At 36.7% G+C, this 17,816-nt stretch overlaps 1 protein-coding gene across 7 annotated transcripts in view; it reads left to right on the plus strand.

Moving 5' to 3' along the window:
* Positions 1 to 17,816, plus strand: part of TAX1BP1 (Tax1 binding protein 1) — a 60,309-nt gene that overhangs the window by 39,143 nt on the left and 3,350 nt on the right. For 3 of the 7 annotated variants that reach the window (XM_064413036.1, XM_064413015.1, XM_064413029.1), the window contains exons 8-16: positions 3 to 188; positions 3,386 to 3,613; positions 4,620 to 4,766; positions 5,970 to 6,063; positions 7,280 to 7,398; positions 8,526 to 8,651; positions 10,484 to 10,555; positions 13,007 to 13,181; positions 13,517 to 13,662. In XM_064413036.1, the coding sequence (XP_064269106.1) occupies positions 3 to 188; positions 3,386 to 3,613; positions 4,620 to 4,766; positions 5,970 to 6,063; positions 7,280 to 7,398; positions 8,526 to 8,651; positions 10,484 to 10,555; positions 13,007 to 13,181; positions 13,517 to 13,662 (1,293 nt within the window). The remainder of the gene's footprint in view (positions 1 to 2; positions 189 to 3,385; positions 3,614 to 4,619; positions 4,767 to 5,969; positions 6,064 to 7,279; positions 7,399 to 8,525; positions 8,652 to 10,483; positions 10,556 to 13,006; positions 13,182 to 13,516; positions 13,663 to 17,816) is intronic. The other 4 variants (XM_064413019.1, XM_064413045.1, XM_064413054.1 and 1 more) reach the window with 4 other exon arrangements.

Genomic DNA, 17,816 nt, shown 5'->3' on the forward strand with positions numbered 1-17,816 from the left:
AGATACACTTGAAGAATACAGAAATAGAAAACACCAAACTAGTAAAAGAAATCCAGACGTTTAAGAATTCGGATGCAAACAAAGAAAACATGATATCATATTATAAAGAGGAGGTTGGCAGATTACAGCTATTAATAGCTGAAAAAGAAAATATGAAGAAAGCTATTTTGCACTCCTCGTCAAACAAGGTAAGCCGTACTCAGTATAATTGGCCTGATTTGAATAAATATATCTAATGTTGTATGTGCTTGACAAAAGAAAGGAAGAAGTTGAAGAAATTGCCAGGGTATAGGCTAAGAGGCATGAGGATTATGATATTCTCTGTAGATGCAGAAAGTGGTGAGAAGACTGAGATCTGTTCTAGTTTTGTGCCTTTTGAGCTTGTGGAGGTCTCACATTATGAACTGAGATTAGCTATGCATGGAAAGGTAATTTTTGAGTTCAGTAAAAGTGGTCTGTTCCTGCATTGCTTTTAGCTTCATGAAAAATGAAAGGAGGTTGAAGAGAAAGATTGTAATGTAGCTGTGTTGAGACTGTAGAGGGTGATGGACAAGAAAAGAGGACACATGGAATGATTGCTGAAGGGCTTGTAAGGTGAATGTGCTGTTGAGCTACAATGCTGACTGAGAACTCTGCAGTGACAGTAGGGTTTTGAAGAGGTGCCTTAGTGTGCCCTGTGCCAGCACTGGTTATTTAGCAAGCAGTGTGGTGTAACAGGAGAGTGAAATTGCTGAAGAACTCATATTTATGCTGTCCATGGTCCACGTTGGGTTACTTCAGACTTAATTTTAGTTGGGTGCTGTGGAGGCCTATACTGGGTTTGTATAGGTTTTGGTAGCTGAGTGACTTCTGTGAGAAGCTGCCAGAAGCTTCCTGTGAGAGCCAATACCAGCAGGCTCCAAGATGGACCCATCACTGGCCAAGTCTGAGCCTGCAGGTGATGTTGATGTTTCCCCCTCTCCCATAGCCTTCTTTAATCTGTTATCCCAGCTGCACCTCTGGGATGACAGATTAAATAAGGCTATGGGAGAGGGGGAAACTGTGTGAGAGAAAGTGCAGCTGAAGAGAAGAGTGAACACATGACAGACAGAGCTCTGCAGACATCAGGGTCAGTGAAGGAGGGCAAAAGGTTCCAGGTGTTGGAGCAGCCCATGGTGAAGACACTGATGAGACAGGCTGCCTCCTGCAGCCTGTGGAGGATCCTGTGCTGGAGAAGGAGGATGTGCCTGAAGGAAGCTGTGACTCTGCCTTGGAGCAGGTTTGCTGGCAGGACCTGCGACCCCACAGGGGACCTGTGCTGGAGCTGTCTGTTCCTGGAGGACTGCACCCCATGGATGGGATCCTACACTGCAGAACTGCAGCCTGTGGGAGGGATCTGTGTTGGAGAAGTTTGTAGAGGAGTGTCTCCCATGGGAGGGACCCTACACTGGAGCAGAGGAAGAGTGTGAGGAGTCCTCCTCCTGAGGGGGAAGGAGCAGCAAGACAACGTGTGATGAACTGACTGCAACTTCCATTCCCCATCCGGGCTGTGCTGCTGGAAGAGAGGAGATAGAGAATTTCGGAGTGAAGTTGAACTTGAAAAGAGGAGTTGGGGTCTGGGTGTGTTAAGATTTGGTTTTATTGCTCATTATCCTATTCTAATTTGACTGGTAATAAGTTAGATTAATTTTCCCCCCAAGCTGAGTCTGGTTTTGCCCATGACATTAATTGCTAAGTGATCTCTCTGTGGCCTCATCACAACCCACAAGCCTTCTGTTATATTCTCCCCCTTATCCGACTGAGGAGGGGAATTGTGGAGTGGCTTTGGTGGGCACCTGGCATCCAGCCAGGCTAAACCTACAATAGAATAACCATTAGGTGTTTTTTCCTGATGTACATTATCCTCCATTTCATCCAAAAGGAATGCAGTTTCTGTGCCCTGAGATTGTTCTCTGATCTACAGTGTGATAGGCAGTAATGAAATTTACTGGGAGTTTTGCTTTATAAATGTGCTCTTGATCCAAATTAGAGAGTCAGTTTAGACATAGTCTTTGAGGCCAGCATGGAAAAGTCAGATTATGCAGGCCTCTTTCTGGTCTATCTTGCCAATCTTTTCACAGCAAAGCAACTTGGATCTCAAAAGACTAGAGATTGTTTTAAAGTGATATGAGTTATGAATATAATATTGAAGTGGAAAAGTAGTGCTGTTGAGAATGGACATAGAGTTTAAAAAGAGCATACTGTCTAGCTTTAAGTTACATCATATTTTAATCTCTTTCTTGCTTTGTTGTTTCTGAAGGTGTTAAATTGCTACTGTGTTTTATTTTGAAGGGAGTGGATATATGTCAGTACTGGAGAGACCAAACATTTATGTCATTTATTAATCTTAAATTGCTTTTGGTGTTTCTGGTGGGATCATTAATAGTTTTACCTCACACTGTGAAACTGCAGATATTTACTGAAATATGTTACCAATGTATCATGAGCTGTAAAAATAGTTAGGAGACAGGACTTCAGGGCATTTACTTATCTATCCATCTTCATAAATGGTTACAAAATGTGTTAGTATTCCTATGCACTTACATGATATTAAAAACAAATTAACAAATAATGGACTAGAGATAGCTGAATTTATGTCTGGACTCAGGAATAAGATGTTTATGCCATAAGGGAGCCTAGAGGCGGTGACTACTTTATATAGTAGCTTCTTTTTTTCAAAAAAATAAAATTTAAAAATTATGTTTTGTAAATCTGGCCTTCTGGGAGGAGTGAGAGGCTGGTAGCTCAGCTTGGTCAGTAGGCTCTTGGATTGCCCTGTGTGTTTAGTGCTACACGCTGCAGCTTGCTCTTCATTACTATTTGTTCTGTCTTCCCTCTGGAAAGCTTATTGTGCAAGATCTTGGGAAATAGAGCTGTGAGAAAAACATCCCAAAGCTGCTTTACAATGTTTTACATCAACCAGTTGCAGGCACTGTAAAACCTCTTTCTCTGTTGATACTTTCAATGTGTTTCTGTTGGATGAACTTTGCTTTTGATGCTGGAGTCCTGCAGTGATAAGAGCAGAGATGTGGAAAAGCAGACTTTTTTTTGGTCATACAATTAAAACTGAAGCTGAAATTCCAACAAAAATCCAGAATTGAAACTTCTATTTCATAGTGAAACTATTTCACTACGAAATAAACTTTGCCTTTATTTCACAGTGAAATAAATTTGCACATCATTGCTGGCAGAGAAGACAAGTGGGGAAAGTAGTACTTGCGTACTGACTTCTTGATTTAACAGTTTTGCTAAAGCCACCAGGAAAACGTTGCTTTTTCTTTTAGATGTTTCTGATCCCTATACCAACCTTTATTTAAGCATTGAATTAAAAAATTATGAATTCTCTTCCATCTCTTCTCTTTCCTAGGATGAGGCAAGTATTTTGAAAGAGCAGCTTCGGAAAGCTGAAGATCAGATTCAGGCTAGCAAACAAGAAGCTGTTCTCATGTCAAAAGAGCTGAGTGATGCAGTAAATGTGCGGGACAAGACAATGGCAGATCTTCACAGTGCACGGCTGGAAAACGAAAAATTCAAAAAGCAACTTGCTGAAGCTTTAGCTGAACTCATGAAACTCAAAAATCTGAAAAATGAGCAGGTAAACTTTTAGTGTTGAAGTTTGTCTGTATTCATAAAATCTTTACTGGGAATAAAATAGGTTTCTGGATGATTAGTGTAAATAATTATCAAATTTTCTTTCAGCATTCAACCTTAAATTCAAACTGAAATCGAGTGCATGTTAGCTGATTTGAAAGTTTGGTCAGAAAGGAGGTTTCTGCTCTTACTCACATCTACTTCTCCCCACATATTTTCACAGAATAATGCAGTATCTGTGTTGTTTTGAATCCTCTCCCTGTCTTAATTCTGTTAAGTGAGCCACAGTAGCATTATATTCATTCAAATACAAAAATATATTAGTAGAAACTTGGGTTGTTTTATAATGTTCTTTTGTCATTGATAGATTCTGTCTGAGTTCTTGTAAGTCCTTCCAATATTTGTAATCAAAGTTAATCTGCTTTAAGTACTTATAAGTATAAAAAAGTAATGGAAACCATAATGGAAACTGTAATGGAAATGTAATGGAAATTGTCTTGACCTTAGTCTTGGATATAAGTATAGTGAGCTAATATATGTTTCATAATTAAAGTTAGCTTTATCAAGGATGTTCAGTGACTGCAACTGTACTGAATTTATTTGCTACTAGGATTACTAATGGTGTAACTGAAGAAAATATATTCAGCTGAACAGAATTAAAATAGTACTGTAATATTACAACACTCAAAAGAACTATTCTGTTTAAAATGTCAAAGAATTGCATGTTTTTTCCTTAGAGTTTTGGTTGTATAGAATGTGTTTTGAAATGTGTCATGAAAGAAGTAGCAAGTCATATGAATGCCTCAAGTTGCCAGAAAGTATCCAAGCATGGCCTGTGTCTAGTTGCTGGATGTGGTTCCTGTAGCTTGGGTAGCAGTGGAGTGGCTCAATCAGGAATCAGGAGCTTCAGTACCTATATGGAGCATTATGCTTTTTAATTGAAAAAAGACTTTTTAGGAAAGGGTGGTATTTGAACAAAAGGGAGAACAGTTTCTGTATTTTTTTTAAAGGAAGCTTCAAATGCAGTGGAACAGGAATTGCGCAGAGAAGTTGAAGATCTGAAGCTTCGTCTACAGATGGCTGCTGACCATTACAAGGAGAAATTCAAAGAATGTCAAAAACTTCAAAAACAAGTAAACAAGTTTACAGAACAGGCAGTAAGTAGAAGGGGATAAAGTCCACTTGTTTTTGGTAACATTTCAAAAGCAGTTTAATTTCCTTCTGTGAAAACAAATGCTTTTTAAAAGGATTAAAATGTGTGGTAAGCAATGACTCTTTACCATTTTCTTTCACAAACCTAGTTGTGAAATTACTTCTGTGATTCTCTTTAGCTAGTTGTCCAAACCAAGTACAGAATTTATAGTAGCTGGTATAGAAGCCTAGTAGAGTTTAGATGAACCTACAAGCATTGCATTGTTCAAGGAAGAATTTTGAAACTGAAGCTGGGAAAATCCATGATTACTACCTTTATCCAGTACCACCACAGAAAAGCCCAACAAAAAAACCCAAGTGCAAAAGTGGGGAAATAAGAACTTGAAGTAGGGTTTAAAAGCCAAGTGGGGAAGAAGTCTCCACAACACAGTATGGAGTTGTATTCCACATGTATTTTGTAATCATACCACTCTTCCAAGATCTGTTTCATAAATCAGTGAATCTTTGTGAATGATGATGTAAGTCTTAGGCCACCTAGCAGCTGAACCTGTCAGCCCATTTCAGATTTGAGGGCAGAGTTCTTCAGAATTTTGTAAAAATTAGAGTTGGAGAGGAGCTCAAACAGGGAAGAGGCCTATGCACAAAGGCAAGATGCACAAATATGAATTCTTAAGAAAACCAGCCTTAAGTATTTCTCTTATCCACAGAACATTGCATAAAAAACTCATCTTCTCATCCAGAAGGTCAGTGGTGAATGAGGTGTCATATCAGAACATCGGTGGCTTTTCCTTATCTTATCTTTGGCAATGTTGTACATCTTGCAGCAAACACCAGATTTTATTGCTTTCGCTCCAGAAGTCCAGCAGATATTTTTGATACAGACTCAATTTTTCTAATTGAGTGTTAGATTTAAATTTATGAATTTAAGTGTAACTGATTCTGTAGAAAATGAGATTTTTCTATTAATTTGCTTAGAAATTCCGCCTTCTAGGGAAAAAGACCTTCATCAAGTAAGATGATAAAAGTCATAGTCTGAAGCAGTTTCAGTCTTAGTAGAATTAAATGTTTTTGTATATTTATTATCACCTACTGTTTAAATGAGTGGTTCTGTCTAATTTTGGAGCAAATTATACATTTTGCAAGATACATTACTTTGTTCTTTGGCTTTCATTTAATCAAGTACCAAAACAAAATTTCTTTTCACAAAGAAAACTGCAGGCCATCAACAGAAACTGACAGATGCATCTAACATTGAGACAGCTACCGCCATCCTTACAGACAAAAAGTTGTCTGCATCTCCAGGTATCAACAGCTTAAATTTTGTCTGCCTTTATAAGCTTGAAAGTGTTGTCTATGTGAAGTAGTCGCTGATAGTATTTGTAGTATAAAGTAGGTGGACTTGTTCTGTTTAATGAAGGCATTAATTAGATATGTGAAGATTGATCTGAATATTTTGTCTCTTACCAAGTGGTAACAATCATACTTGTATCAGTTTAGTTGCTATTTTTTAATATAGTTCAGTAGAACTGAACTCTTGAATTTCTGGTTAACAGAGATGATTTTGCCAAGCTAAAAAACAGTTTTTATTTAAAAAAAATCTTACTCAAATTTTCAATATGAGTATAATAACACAGTAATTTTGCAGTTGTGTTATTATGACTACCCACTATAACATTCTGCTGTAAAATCAATCTGCTGAAAAGCTCTTATTATGCGATGGCAAGGTCAAGTCTGCTGACTATTTTCATTAATTATAGGTGTAGAGGTTTATTAGGAAATGTTTATAATTATTATGAACTATTAAGTTATTGCAAAATAATATTCTAAAATGTCAGTATGTAATAGGTTAAAATTATGGAAGAAATCCTTCATTTTTAGGCTGGTGAAGCATTGGAACAGGCTTCCCCAAAGGGGTTATGAATGCCCCATCGCTTGGGTGTTTAAGGTCAGGTTGGATGGGGTTCTGAGCAGCCTGGTGTAGTGGAGGTTGTCCCTGCCTATGGCAGGGGGATTGGAGCTAGAGGATCTTTAAGGTCCCTTCCAGCCCAAACCGTTCTGTGATTTTATTTTTCAGTTTAAATTGATAAATGCCAAAAAATGCTGATTAGCCTTTTCTGTGTTATTTTGTAATTGACGGATTCTTAAAACATACATTCCCAACAAGCTCAGTGATAGTGTGTGATGAAGTAGTTTGCTGAGGTACTTCCGTGTTTTTATGTAAGAATAGAATATTTAGAATGATAGCATATGTATTTTGGTGTTTACTTTGTTTTCTTTCTTGGGAAACTTACTACATATGTGTGTATTTATGCTGATCTTGGTGTGAGAGTACTGAACACAGATGTGCCAGTATGGTTGCTGATTGTACATAGCACATAATGTTGATTTTTGTCTGGTTTGGATAACATGGAGCACTCTGATTTTAATGCACTCTCAAATCTGGGCTGTCATCTCCCTTACACGAACTTTATAGAAGAAAAAAAATGCATGTTCTTGTTTCTTTCTTCAATGTTCACAGTTAGCCCCATTTCACCTGACATAGTTTCGGAATCCGTGGTAAAGGAGCAAGTGCGTGAGATGAATAAAGAGATTGCTGAGAAAACAGAGAAGTATAAGAAATGCAAGCAAATGTTGGCAGTAAGTAAACAGCTGCTTTGGAAAGCTGAACAAAAAGTAGCTGTAGGTGCTAGGCCTTGAAACCACAAGGCCTACCCAGCTGAGTTGCCTTCCTTGTTTGTGTGATACACTGTGATTATGGTAGAAATCTTAACATTAGAAAGCACATTTTTGTTCACTCAGCTCTTGACTATGTATGGTTTTAGAGGTCCAGACAAGGAAAACCAGGATACAGTAAAACAAATGTCCGCGTGCTTAAGGTTTTCAATACTTTCTGTTCTTACATTAAGTGTAATTGCTCTTATGAATCAAATACAGCAGGTTGCTGTAAACCAACTGATGTTTGGGACAAGTGTGGCAGTGTTGATCTGATACACTGTCCAAAGCAAAGTAATTTTTCCCTATCTGCCTGTCATGGCTTTTACAGTGTTTTCACACCCAGGTTGGTGCTGCCAACTGCCTTGGGCTCAGTCATACAGAAAGGCATTTATTTGCTTGTCTCGACCAAAGTTGGCACTTGATTTTCATTTAACCAGTTTGGATGTGTGTATGATGATGGAGTATTGCATCAGTGGCACTGGTGAAAAATTCAGAACAGTTCAAGAAATTCCTTCTGAGTGTTGTCTTGCCTCTCTTCATTTTGTGTCTTTCATTTATCACAATGATGCTATTTAGTAAGTTCTTCAGGATGTAATAACTGTCCTGTAATTTTGCTTATGACCCTGTCCCTGAAGAGCCTGCATTGGTTTCTGCTGGATATTTATTCCATACTGATTTTTGAAGAAAGCTTTGCCTGTGACCTTCTGGATGAAAGATACTTAGATTGTAAAAGTCACTTGGGAAAGGTTTTATATTGAAGTGAGATACTTGAAACAATAATAATGGTTAATAGTATTAGGGTACAAAGAAACTTGAAACTGTGAAACTAAAGAGGAGTATCAGCTTGTTGAAAACTCGAGGAAAGAAATGCCTATTGAACATAATTTATGCAGTGTTCTGTGGTCCTGACCATTTCAGTCTTGAGTCAGGCTTGTAGAAGCCATTTGTAAATGGTCTCATTTTAAAAGCATGGAGTGACATTTTTGGGGGTGGGAGGGAAAATCTCTTAAGACTGTAAATATTTCATGTCATGGTATAAACTACTTTAGGATGAGAAGATGAAATGCAGTGTTTATGCTGATGAATTAGCTAAACTGGAGCTGAAGTGGAAGGAACAAGTGAAAATCAACGAGGGTGTAAAATTACACCTGGCAGCAATGGAGGATCAGTATAAAGTAAGTTACTGGTTTTGTTTATGACAATGAATGGTTACCTCTTATCATGGCTGCTTGTTTCTGATAGTTCAAGTAATGAAGATCTTTTATAAGGAAAGCACGCTAAATACATTTTTGCTGTTAATACAAATTCTGCTCTTGAAGAAACAATACAGTCTTGTAAAGTTCCTTTTAAAGTAAGAGAGGTCTGCTAAGATCTTCTACCACCTGGCCATCAATCTTTTAATACTGTGGATTTAGACAAACCCCTAAATGATGCAGTCTTGTATTACAGGGGAAAAAAAGTGCAAGAGATTTCTAATTTTCTGCTGCTTACTGTAATACTAACAGGACGATTGATAGTTGTTTGTCTAAAATCTTCATATTCTATATTGGAGTACCAGTGTAGTGATATCTAATGCATTTTATCTGAAGTCAGTAGAGAGAGGGAGGAGTGATCCATTGTTTTTAAAATCATGCAAGAATTTAATGTGGAGAACGTCAGCTGTAGTCTTGGTAGAGTGGTGTAACACTTTCACCACTCTAGAAATTCAAGCATAATGGGCAGCTTTAGCTTACAAGGGGCCTTAACCTAATCATAAGGTTATGTGATAGTAATGCTTATGCTGAATTTGCTTTTTAGGTCAAAAGGGTTGAGATAAGGGCAACAAATGTTCATGAGACCAGCTTTTCTGCTGGTTCTCAGTCTCAGGTGACAATACAGTTGACTCTGTTGCCTGTTTTTGACCATTGTGATGAAAAATGATTAAACTGAACTGTGACTGTATTGGTTCTACTAGGAACCCCTTTTTATTAATAATTGCAGCACTTTTTCTTTATAAAATGCCAAATTACGCTGCAGTTTATTTCACTACTCCATAGGCCATCTTTTTCTGACACTTTCCAAAGCTCTAATCTCAATTTTATAAAATGTATGACTCTTTCCAGTTTATTTTACTAATTAGCAGTGATCAGTTGCCATGCAAAATTTAATGAGAAGTAAGTTTAACTTCTCAACAGCAGGTGTAATAAATAATTAGTTCCAAGATTGAAAGCATTTTGACTGCAATTAAATAATTGCTGTAATTCAGGAGGGTGCAGGTGGTACAGAAAAAGTGAGCTTTTCTTCCCAGTCAGGAGATTTTGCTCCATTGACCTAAACTAGGAGAAGGAATTTCAGAAGTGAAAAAATTTGATAAGCATTTATGCCAAGCATTGACCTTTGATTTTAGAAAAACAGGTGAAGAGGCAGTCTCTAAAGGAACCAGGATATAAATAAAATAGCCCTTTGTAGTGAGAGATTATTTAAATCATCATTTTGAAGCCCGGAATAGTTGTGTAATGTGTCAGTTGCACCTCCTCCCAAAGCACCAAATAGAGACACAACATAGATGTTTGTGAAACAAGTTTAGTGTCTCTGAGGCAGGAGTAGCTTTTGGTAGCTTCTCTCAAGTTCTGTGGTGGGACATATGAAATGCCAAGAGATTTCTTCAGAAATACTAAGATGAGGCTTGCAAAAATTCATCTGTGTCTGGGCAGCGGTGCCCCTCCTGCCTTTGGTGGCTCTGATACAACTCCTTGTTTTTAACACAGAATTTTCTCATTCCACAACTGTTTAGTGAAAACTGGCAAGAAAAGGCTGCTGATTAACTGGTGTTACCCAGCAGATAAAACTTTGTGAGAATTGTTGGGTGGGATTTATAGTTACGCTATGTGCTCATGTAACTCTAGTAAACAAAACTGTTTTCATCTGAAAGGTTAACTTAATCGGGGAGCTTTGTTTTCATGATGTAACATGCAGGGAAATAGTTTCCATTCACTAATACAAGAATCTTAATCTTCTTTTCCTATAGATTCAGCTGGCAGAAAAAGAGAGACGAATAAAGGAGCTGGCATCACAGTTGGAGCTCTTTACCAGTGAGAAGGTATTGTCACACATTCTGAAATACTAATGTAGTATAGAAGTACCTCTGAGCTATTATATGGCAATTAAAGCCAAATTTTACTGAAAAGTGAAATAATAATATGTCTTTATTACATTCAGATAGTATTGTATGGTATTGTGCAAAGTCGGGATTTTTCTTTGAAACTTGATTACAATTTCAGTATGAAGAGATACTTAGTAAAACCAGTCATTTTAATACTGAACTGAATACTGATAAACTGAAACAAAACTGAACTTTCAGATTAAGCTAGTTAATTTTTTTGTAAAATTCTAGATTGTTAAGTAGTTGGTATTTGTCTTCTTTTTAAGCCAAGGATATAATTTTTAAATAGATTTGTCATATTTTTGTAGTTCAAAAGAAATCAAATTTAAGTTTGAGTTTTGGTCGGGCTAGTTTAGGTGGAGGGACTAATTTTAAACACCACACATAAGAACAACAACTGTAATAATAATAATAATGCATGAAGCCTATAAAAGCTTGGAACTTTGTCTACCAAATTTATAGATATTTACATTACAAAGAAGAACCAAAGTGCCTTTCTAGACTGGACCCATGATTTAAAAGGTTAAGCATGGGGTAGTAGTAAGCAGCATTTCAGTTTATACTCATTATCAGTGTTTGTTTATAAACCAAGCATAGCTTTCTAAAAATGGTAATTTGCTGTCCCTTCAAACCTATGAAATGACTTTGTTTCTGTTTTATTTACATACCTCGATAGCCGTTGTTTTTTTAAATCAGTCTCTACCCTAGCTATCCAACTTCTGGCTAAGGTTTTTTTGCACCATCTTTTTACAGTCATGTTGAGCTACATTCTATTTCAATTGTATATAATGCTAAAATTAAAGTACGAATGCTACTACCTCTCATTTTAAACTGCTTCTGTATTCCAGAAGAAATTTGTTTTAACAAGGAAAATCTTGATTTCATTGCTAATTTATTGTTCCTGCTTTGTATTGAGGAAAGATGAATTACTTAGATTTTACACACTCACTAAAATGTGCAATCCTAGCTTTTTAATCTTACATGTTTTAATCATATGTTCCTTTTAGTTTATAAATCTAAAGTAACTCTGGCATAGTTTTATATTGTATCTAGAGGACGGATGCCATCCATTTCATGAGGTCTTTTTGCATTTGAGTAGTGTTTTGTTTTCAGAGTAGTTATTGGTACTTGATAACTGCTCAAGAGGTTGATCTGAAGTTCACCTGTTTGCAAGAAAAAAAAGAATTGTTCCTTTTTTAAACAGACTTTAAATTCTTATGGAATTTTACTGGCAGTTGAAGCTTTGGTTTTAAGTTTCAATTTAAAGTCTTCAGGGAAAAGACACACTTCAGTTTTTGAGGGTTTTATTAGCATCAAGTCAGCAAATATTAAACATGAACCCAGAGAACCCAGAAGAAAATACTAATCAGAAAGAACATTACTGGAAAGCATGTCTCCTTAGCAGTCCCTATTTTTTAACTATTGTTTTCATATTTATATCTCAGAATTTTTTGCTTGGTTCTGAATTTAAATGACATATTCCTTTTGATATTTTGGCATTTTGTTCTCTCTCCCTTAACTCACTTTGTTGAATGGAAGGATGACAGAGATTTTTATTGGGATAAATTACACCTGATGCATTGACCATACTGAAGTCACTTTAATTAGTGTCTTTTATAATCTGTGCTGGCTTAGAGTTTTAATGGTTTCTAAGTTATAAAACCCCTTTATAGTTTGTAATTACTATCATATATATGGTTTACGTGTAGGAACCTAGAATTTTAAGTATATTAATTTTTTAAGAGTTCTTAAAATAATAATGATAAATAATAATAAAATAATTAAATTAATAATAATGATAAATAATAATAAAATAATGATCTGATTCAAATATTGCTGTTAAATATCAGAAGGGATCCAGTGCAATGTAATTAATAGTTCACTAAATGTCTGCCACTCATGAATTCATATGGAATTATGTAAAATATGTACAAAGATGTGCTCCACATACTACAATGCTACATTTTTGAATGGTATGGTATGATATGAAAAAAAAATTGTTTTCTTTTCAATTTTAACTTTTAAAAACTTTTCTTCTCCCTGCACATTATATTTAGTTGTTATTGTTAGTCTGCCGATTTTTACTGATTTAGCTAATTTGTCTTCATTGCAAAAAGGATGCAGACACTTGAAAAACATGGCAGTTCTGTTAATGTAATTTGAACAAACTGACAACAAACCAAGAAAAAAAATATCTCTTTAAAATATCTCGTTGGTCTTTTCTTCATTGACTGTTTTTGGTATTTATGGTATACTTGGCATAAGGTCAAAATGAAAAGACAGTAGGAAGGTTAGCAGATTTTTTCTTCTAAAAACATATTTCATAAACATTTTAAATTTTGCTAGGACTCCATAGGTTAACTACATTTTGAACTTTGCATTATTTAGCAGCTTGGCAGGACACCAGGAGATCAAGCTGGAAGGATGATGGAAGGACAGACTTCACAGCAGACATTGCATTTTCGCAACCCATATTCAGAGGAAAATGGACCAGTTCCTGCAGTGCCAAGTAGACTACCAGTATTGCAATATGGAAACCCTTATGCAATTCAGGAAAGAAGAGGTAAAGAAATTTCATACCCCCCAATATAATTGTTCCCTTGCTGTTTCAAAAGCAGTGCCTCATTTAATGCTGGTTAAGTACCAGCAGTCTTCAGATTGGTTTACAGAGCCTTTTCTGAATGATGAACATCAGTAAAGGGCCTTTATTTTATGGTGGGACTCAGTAAGGTAAACAAAGTTTTAAACACCTTTGCAAGAAGCTGATCCTCTCCTATTGTTTTATATTATCTAAACCAAAAATGTGTTTTAACTGTCAATTTTTAAAGGTGAGTAGCATGTCTGTAATCTCAAAGTACAGTCTACTGAACAAAGATGTCCTAATTAATTTTTCTTCAGATGGAGCAGATGGCGCTTTTAATCCTGATGAGATCCAAAGACCACCTGTTAGAAGTTCCTTTTGGGAGCTGGATGATGTAGTGTGTAGCCAGCCTTCACGCAATCTCAGTCGGCCTGATGGTTTAGAAGATCCTGAGGATAGCAATGCAAGTTACCTTTTTTGTTATTTATATTCTTTGATATGGTTACTGATGAGTTACCAAGAGTTTCACATGGGTTTTCCATATCTGATAAGCCAAATTTATTGTTATGTAAATTTGGAATTGGATTTTGTTTTCCCTGAAAAATACTTTTGCTTGCTGTGAAGGGAAAAACTCTATTGATGGAAATAGACTTGTTTCCCTAATCTCTTGAGTTATTGACAATTTGTGTTGGTATTAGGACAGTAGCTTCTTAATTTTTTTTTTTGTTAAGTACTAAAGTAAAAAAAGTCAGGTAATCTCAACCCATGATTTTCATCTCCTATGTGGTAGAATGAGAGCTCAAAATGTAGCCACATCTCCCTCATTTTATAGTAGGAATATAGGAACTAAAGTGCAACAAAACAAATAAAAATGTAGAGGATTCAGATATCAGTATTTGCAGTTAAATGCTGACTGTAAATTGGTATCCTAATAGATACATTATTCTAGTCTGTTAATATTTTGTTCTGTCTTCTGGAAATCGAAATTTATTAATTTCCATTTTGAATGTTTTTTTTCTATTGGACTTGTATTTGAAAGAGCTTAATTGACTGTTGCCTAAAGCTGATTGAACTGAAAGAGATACATTTGCACTGAGTTTTATTTTTTTTTTGGCTTTGGATGTTTCAAGTTTCTAGTGAGCTTTTCTTTATAGTACATTTAACTTGTACATTCTGGTATAAAAAATTGGCTTCTGTAATAAATTGGACTGTATGTCTTCATTTGAACAGGAACAGACCTATTACTTTTTCTTATTCCAAGTACTGTTGCACCTTCAGAAATATTAAACAAGAAATACCTTTCTGCAAAGTATTGTGCTCTTTGCAAGTACAGTGGTATCATGACCTGTTTCTCATTTAGTCTAGTTTGCCACATTTAATTGCTATTAACCTTTGCAGAAACTGATCAGTGTTCAGACAGGCATGATTTTAGCCCTGGTGCTCAGCACCTATAATGGAGAAAAATGTATTTCTCCCTCCTACCTTTTGCTCCCAATGTCCATTACTGTGAATAATTAGGGAAACTGTCAGAGCTTTTGCAGCCTGTTCAGGATCTCAAATGTGAGCTTAATGCTGTCCCCACCTTTACTTCACATTTTGCATATTTAATCTGATCATTCTTGACGTAGCTATTACATCTGACAAGCTCTTCTCTTCTTTAGTCATCTGCTGCAGTTTAATTAGCAGGGTGTTTTCTCTGATCTATATGCTTTGCCCTCTTGCAAACCCAAGAGAAACAGTGCTAGAGTCTTGTGCTCGTTTGCAGACACAGCTTGGATTTTTGTAATGAGGTGGAATATAACAGGCTTAAATAAAGTTCAGCTTGAGAAAAGGTTCCTTTAAATCAAATAACTTGTATCTTTACTTTTATTTGCAGTTGAGAATCAGTTGCTTGTTCCTCACACAAATAGACTATATGTATAGTGTAGAAATTTATATGGAAATGAGAAGCTGCAGGAATCTTTCTAGGAGACTTAGTAATATGCCAAAGATAAAACAGTTCTGAGGCAGGATGTAAATAAATAACCAGGAAAAAATTCCACATATGTAGGTAATTCATTATAAAGAAGAGTCTGTCATTTGTGCAGAAGAAACAGCAAATATAAAATGATAAATATGAGGAGATTGTAATTTCTTGGGCTGTTTTTTAAATTAAGATATTTAAGATGTAGTTCTCTGCATTTTTTCAATCAGTGGGATATAGAGTCTTTTGCTGGAGGAGGATTCCCTCCCAGAAGAAAAGGACTGGTAGGCTTGCTGCTTGTTTAAAATGCTGCCATTGTATGGACTTCTGCTGTCCTCATGTCCACATTCCTATTACTACAGATTATATTAGTTTAAGAAATTAAGGGTGTTGTAGTTACTTCTAGCTCTTCATGGCTAAAAGATCTGTTATCTTAGAGAAATGAAGTAGACATGTTCGTCATCATAGGTGAACCACTACCAAAACAGCCATGAAAAGGTGGAAGTGACTACAACACCCTTAATTTCTTTAACCTAATATAACACAAGCTATTCAAATGCTGCCTCAGAATTTTTGAGCTGTTGTGTTCCACATTTGGTTTCCCCCAAAACTTGGTTCCTTACAAATGGGCGCTTCCATGTCTTTGGTTGTCATCAAAACCCTTCAGTTTTGTATGACTGGGAAGAGTTTCCAGGATTCTTGTAGCTTTGATTTTTGGAACTCATAGGCCAATTAAACTGTGATTTCTGAGAGGAACAAACTGGTCTGTGTTAATAATGCCAGCTGAGCCATGTGCACAGCGGTGATTTTGTTTGGAGTGGCTGATTTGCCACAAGTTCCTGCTGTCATCTACGCAACACCTAACTTTCCATTTACTCATGATCCTGTAATTGACCAACATGGAATTGTTGGAAGCTAAGAATTCCTAGCAGTAAGGGAAGGATCCATAAACAAAATATACATACATATCTATATTTTAATATTTTTATATATATATATATATATGAGTTTTAGAAATGTAGTCCTAATTACAGTTGGCAACAAGCCCAGAATAACTATCCCAAAACTATTAAACAGTGTTTTAGTCATGGTAAATTTGTAGGGGATGGAGAATGTAACTCTTGGCAACTGAGCACCAGGTCAGGATTTTTTCAGGGAGCTCCAAAATGGCCTTTCTTCTAGCAAAAAACCCCACAATGCATTATTAGCTTGATCTGAAATTGGCAGCCAGTCTTTTGCATAGGGAGGACATGAAAAGCGCAGTTGGTGTCCAGGTGTCTCTTGACTGCAGAAAGGTTGAGAGGCCTGGAGGAGTGAGTTTGATCTTATTCCCACAGCAGAGCTGAATCACAGAATAAAATGTGTGTACCCTTTTTTGCAGTGTACCTCCACTGCATGTCAGCTCTGTGTCTGTTCATGTGTTTTTTAAGGCTGAGGATGGGCATTGGTTCCTTACTTCTGCATGCCAGAATGATCTGTAGCCCTTGGGGATGGGGTTTTGTACTGTGTCACACAGCTTTCTTGATTTCTGTTTGACAGTCCTGGAACTGTTTACAGTTGTAATTATGAAAGCAGTACTTGAGACAGAATTGGTTGGTTTCAGTAAAATGAATCGAGTTGCATTTCTGACAGTTTCATGTCTGGCTTTCCCTTCTTCCCCTAGTGGCAAATCCCCTTTTTTTACCAAGCTTTAGTGTGTAATACTGTATTTACCTTATTCACTTAATCTGTGGAACTCATTGTGGCAGTTTTTTAAAGAGCCAGAGGTACAGTGCAGTGATAATAGTTAAGTCATGATGTTAAAGACATCTTTTGTAATTAATTTACATAATTATTCAGATTTCTGAGTTAAGGGGGCCTGGCACTTGCTCTGCTTCAGGATCACAATGCCAGCCTGTGGGTCCATGGTACCAGTTTTTTCCTAAGGACCTGGGATTGTACCCACAGTGTTACATCACTGCAGGGCACTGTAGAGCTCTTTGACTAAGAAAGTGCAGCCATATCCCTGTCCCTGGTCATCAGTCTGGACTGCAAGAAAGGGCAGATTAAACTGTTTCTTTCTCCAAGTATGGAGTGTGGGCTTTCATCAAAACCACTTGGATGACTCAGCCACGTGGTATTGAAGTAAGCTGATGAATGCCTTTGCCTAACATACATCATAGGAAGAACCACTGAGGCCTGGTGTCCCAGCAATTGCTGTTACACTGTTTGTAAAGCAACTTCAAAAACCACATTATTCTGTCTTTTGAGCAGGGATGTTTCTTTTTCCTGGGGGAGAGTGACGGGTGTTTAAATGCCAGGTTGAAAAGCACATGTAACCTTATTTATAAGAATAAAGAATGGGTTGCTGGATGATACGGGGCACTAAGTGGCTGTGAAGCAAGATGAGACCCATGTGAACCATGATGATCTGTCCTCCCTCCATAAAGTGCTCTGTTTTACATGGAACACTTAGGAGTTTTGTCCATAAGAAATGACAGAAGTGGACAGCTGTTGGAGCCCAATACAATGGTACCTTCTCTGTTTTCCAGAAATTCCGAGTTACCCCAGTGTGCTGCGTGAGAATTTTTAGTTCTTGGTGACTGTATAGTGTTTACTGTAACTTGTAATTACAATAGCTGGGAAGTCCTCTCAGACTAAGATAAAGTTCTCAT

This window comes from Passer domesticus, chromosome 1 (assembly GCF_036417665.1).
Source record: "Passer domesticus isolate bPasDom1 chromosome 1, bPasDom1.hap1, whole genome shotgun sequence".
Taxonomy (NCBI): domain Eukaryota; kingdom Metazoa; phylum Chordata; class Aves; order Passeriformes; family Passeridae; genus Passer; species Passer domesticus.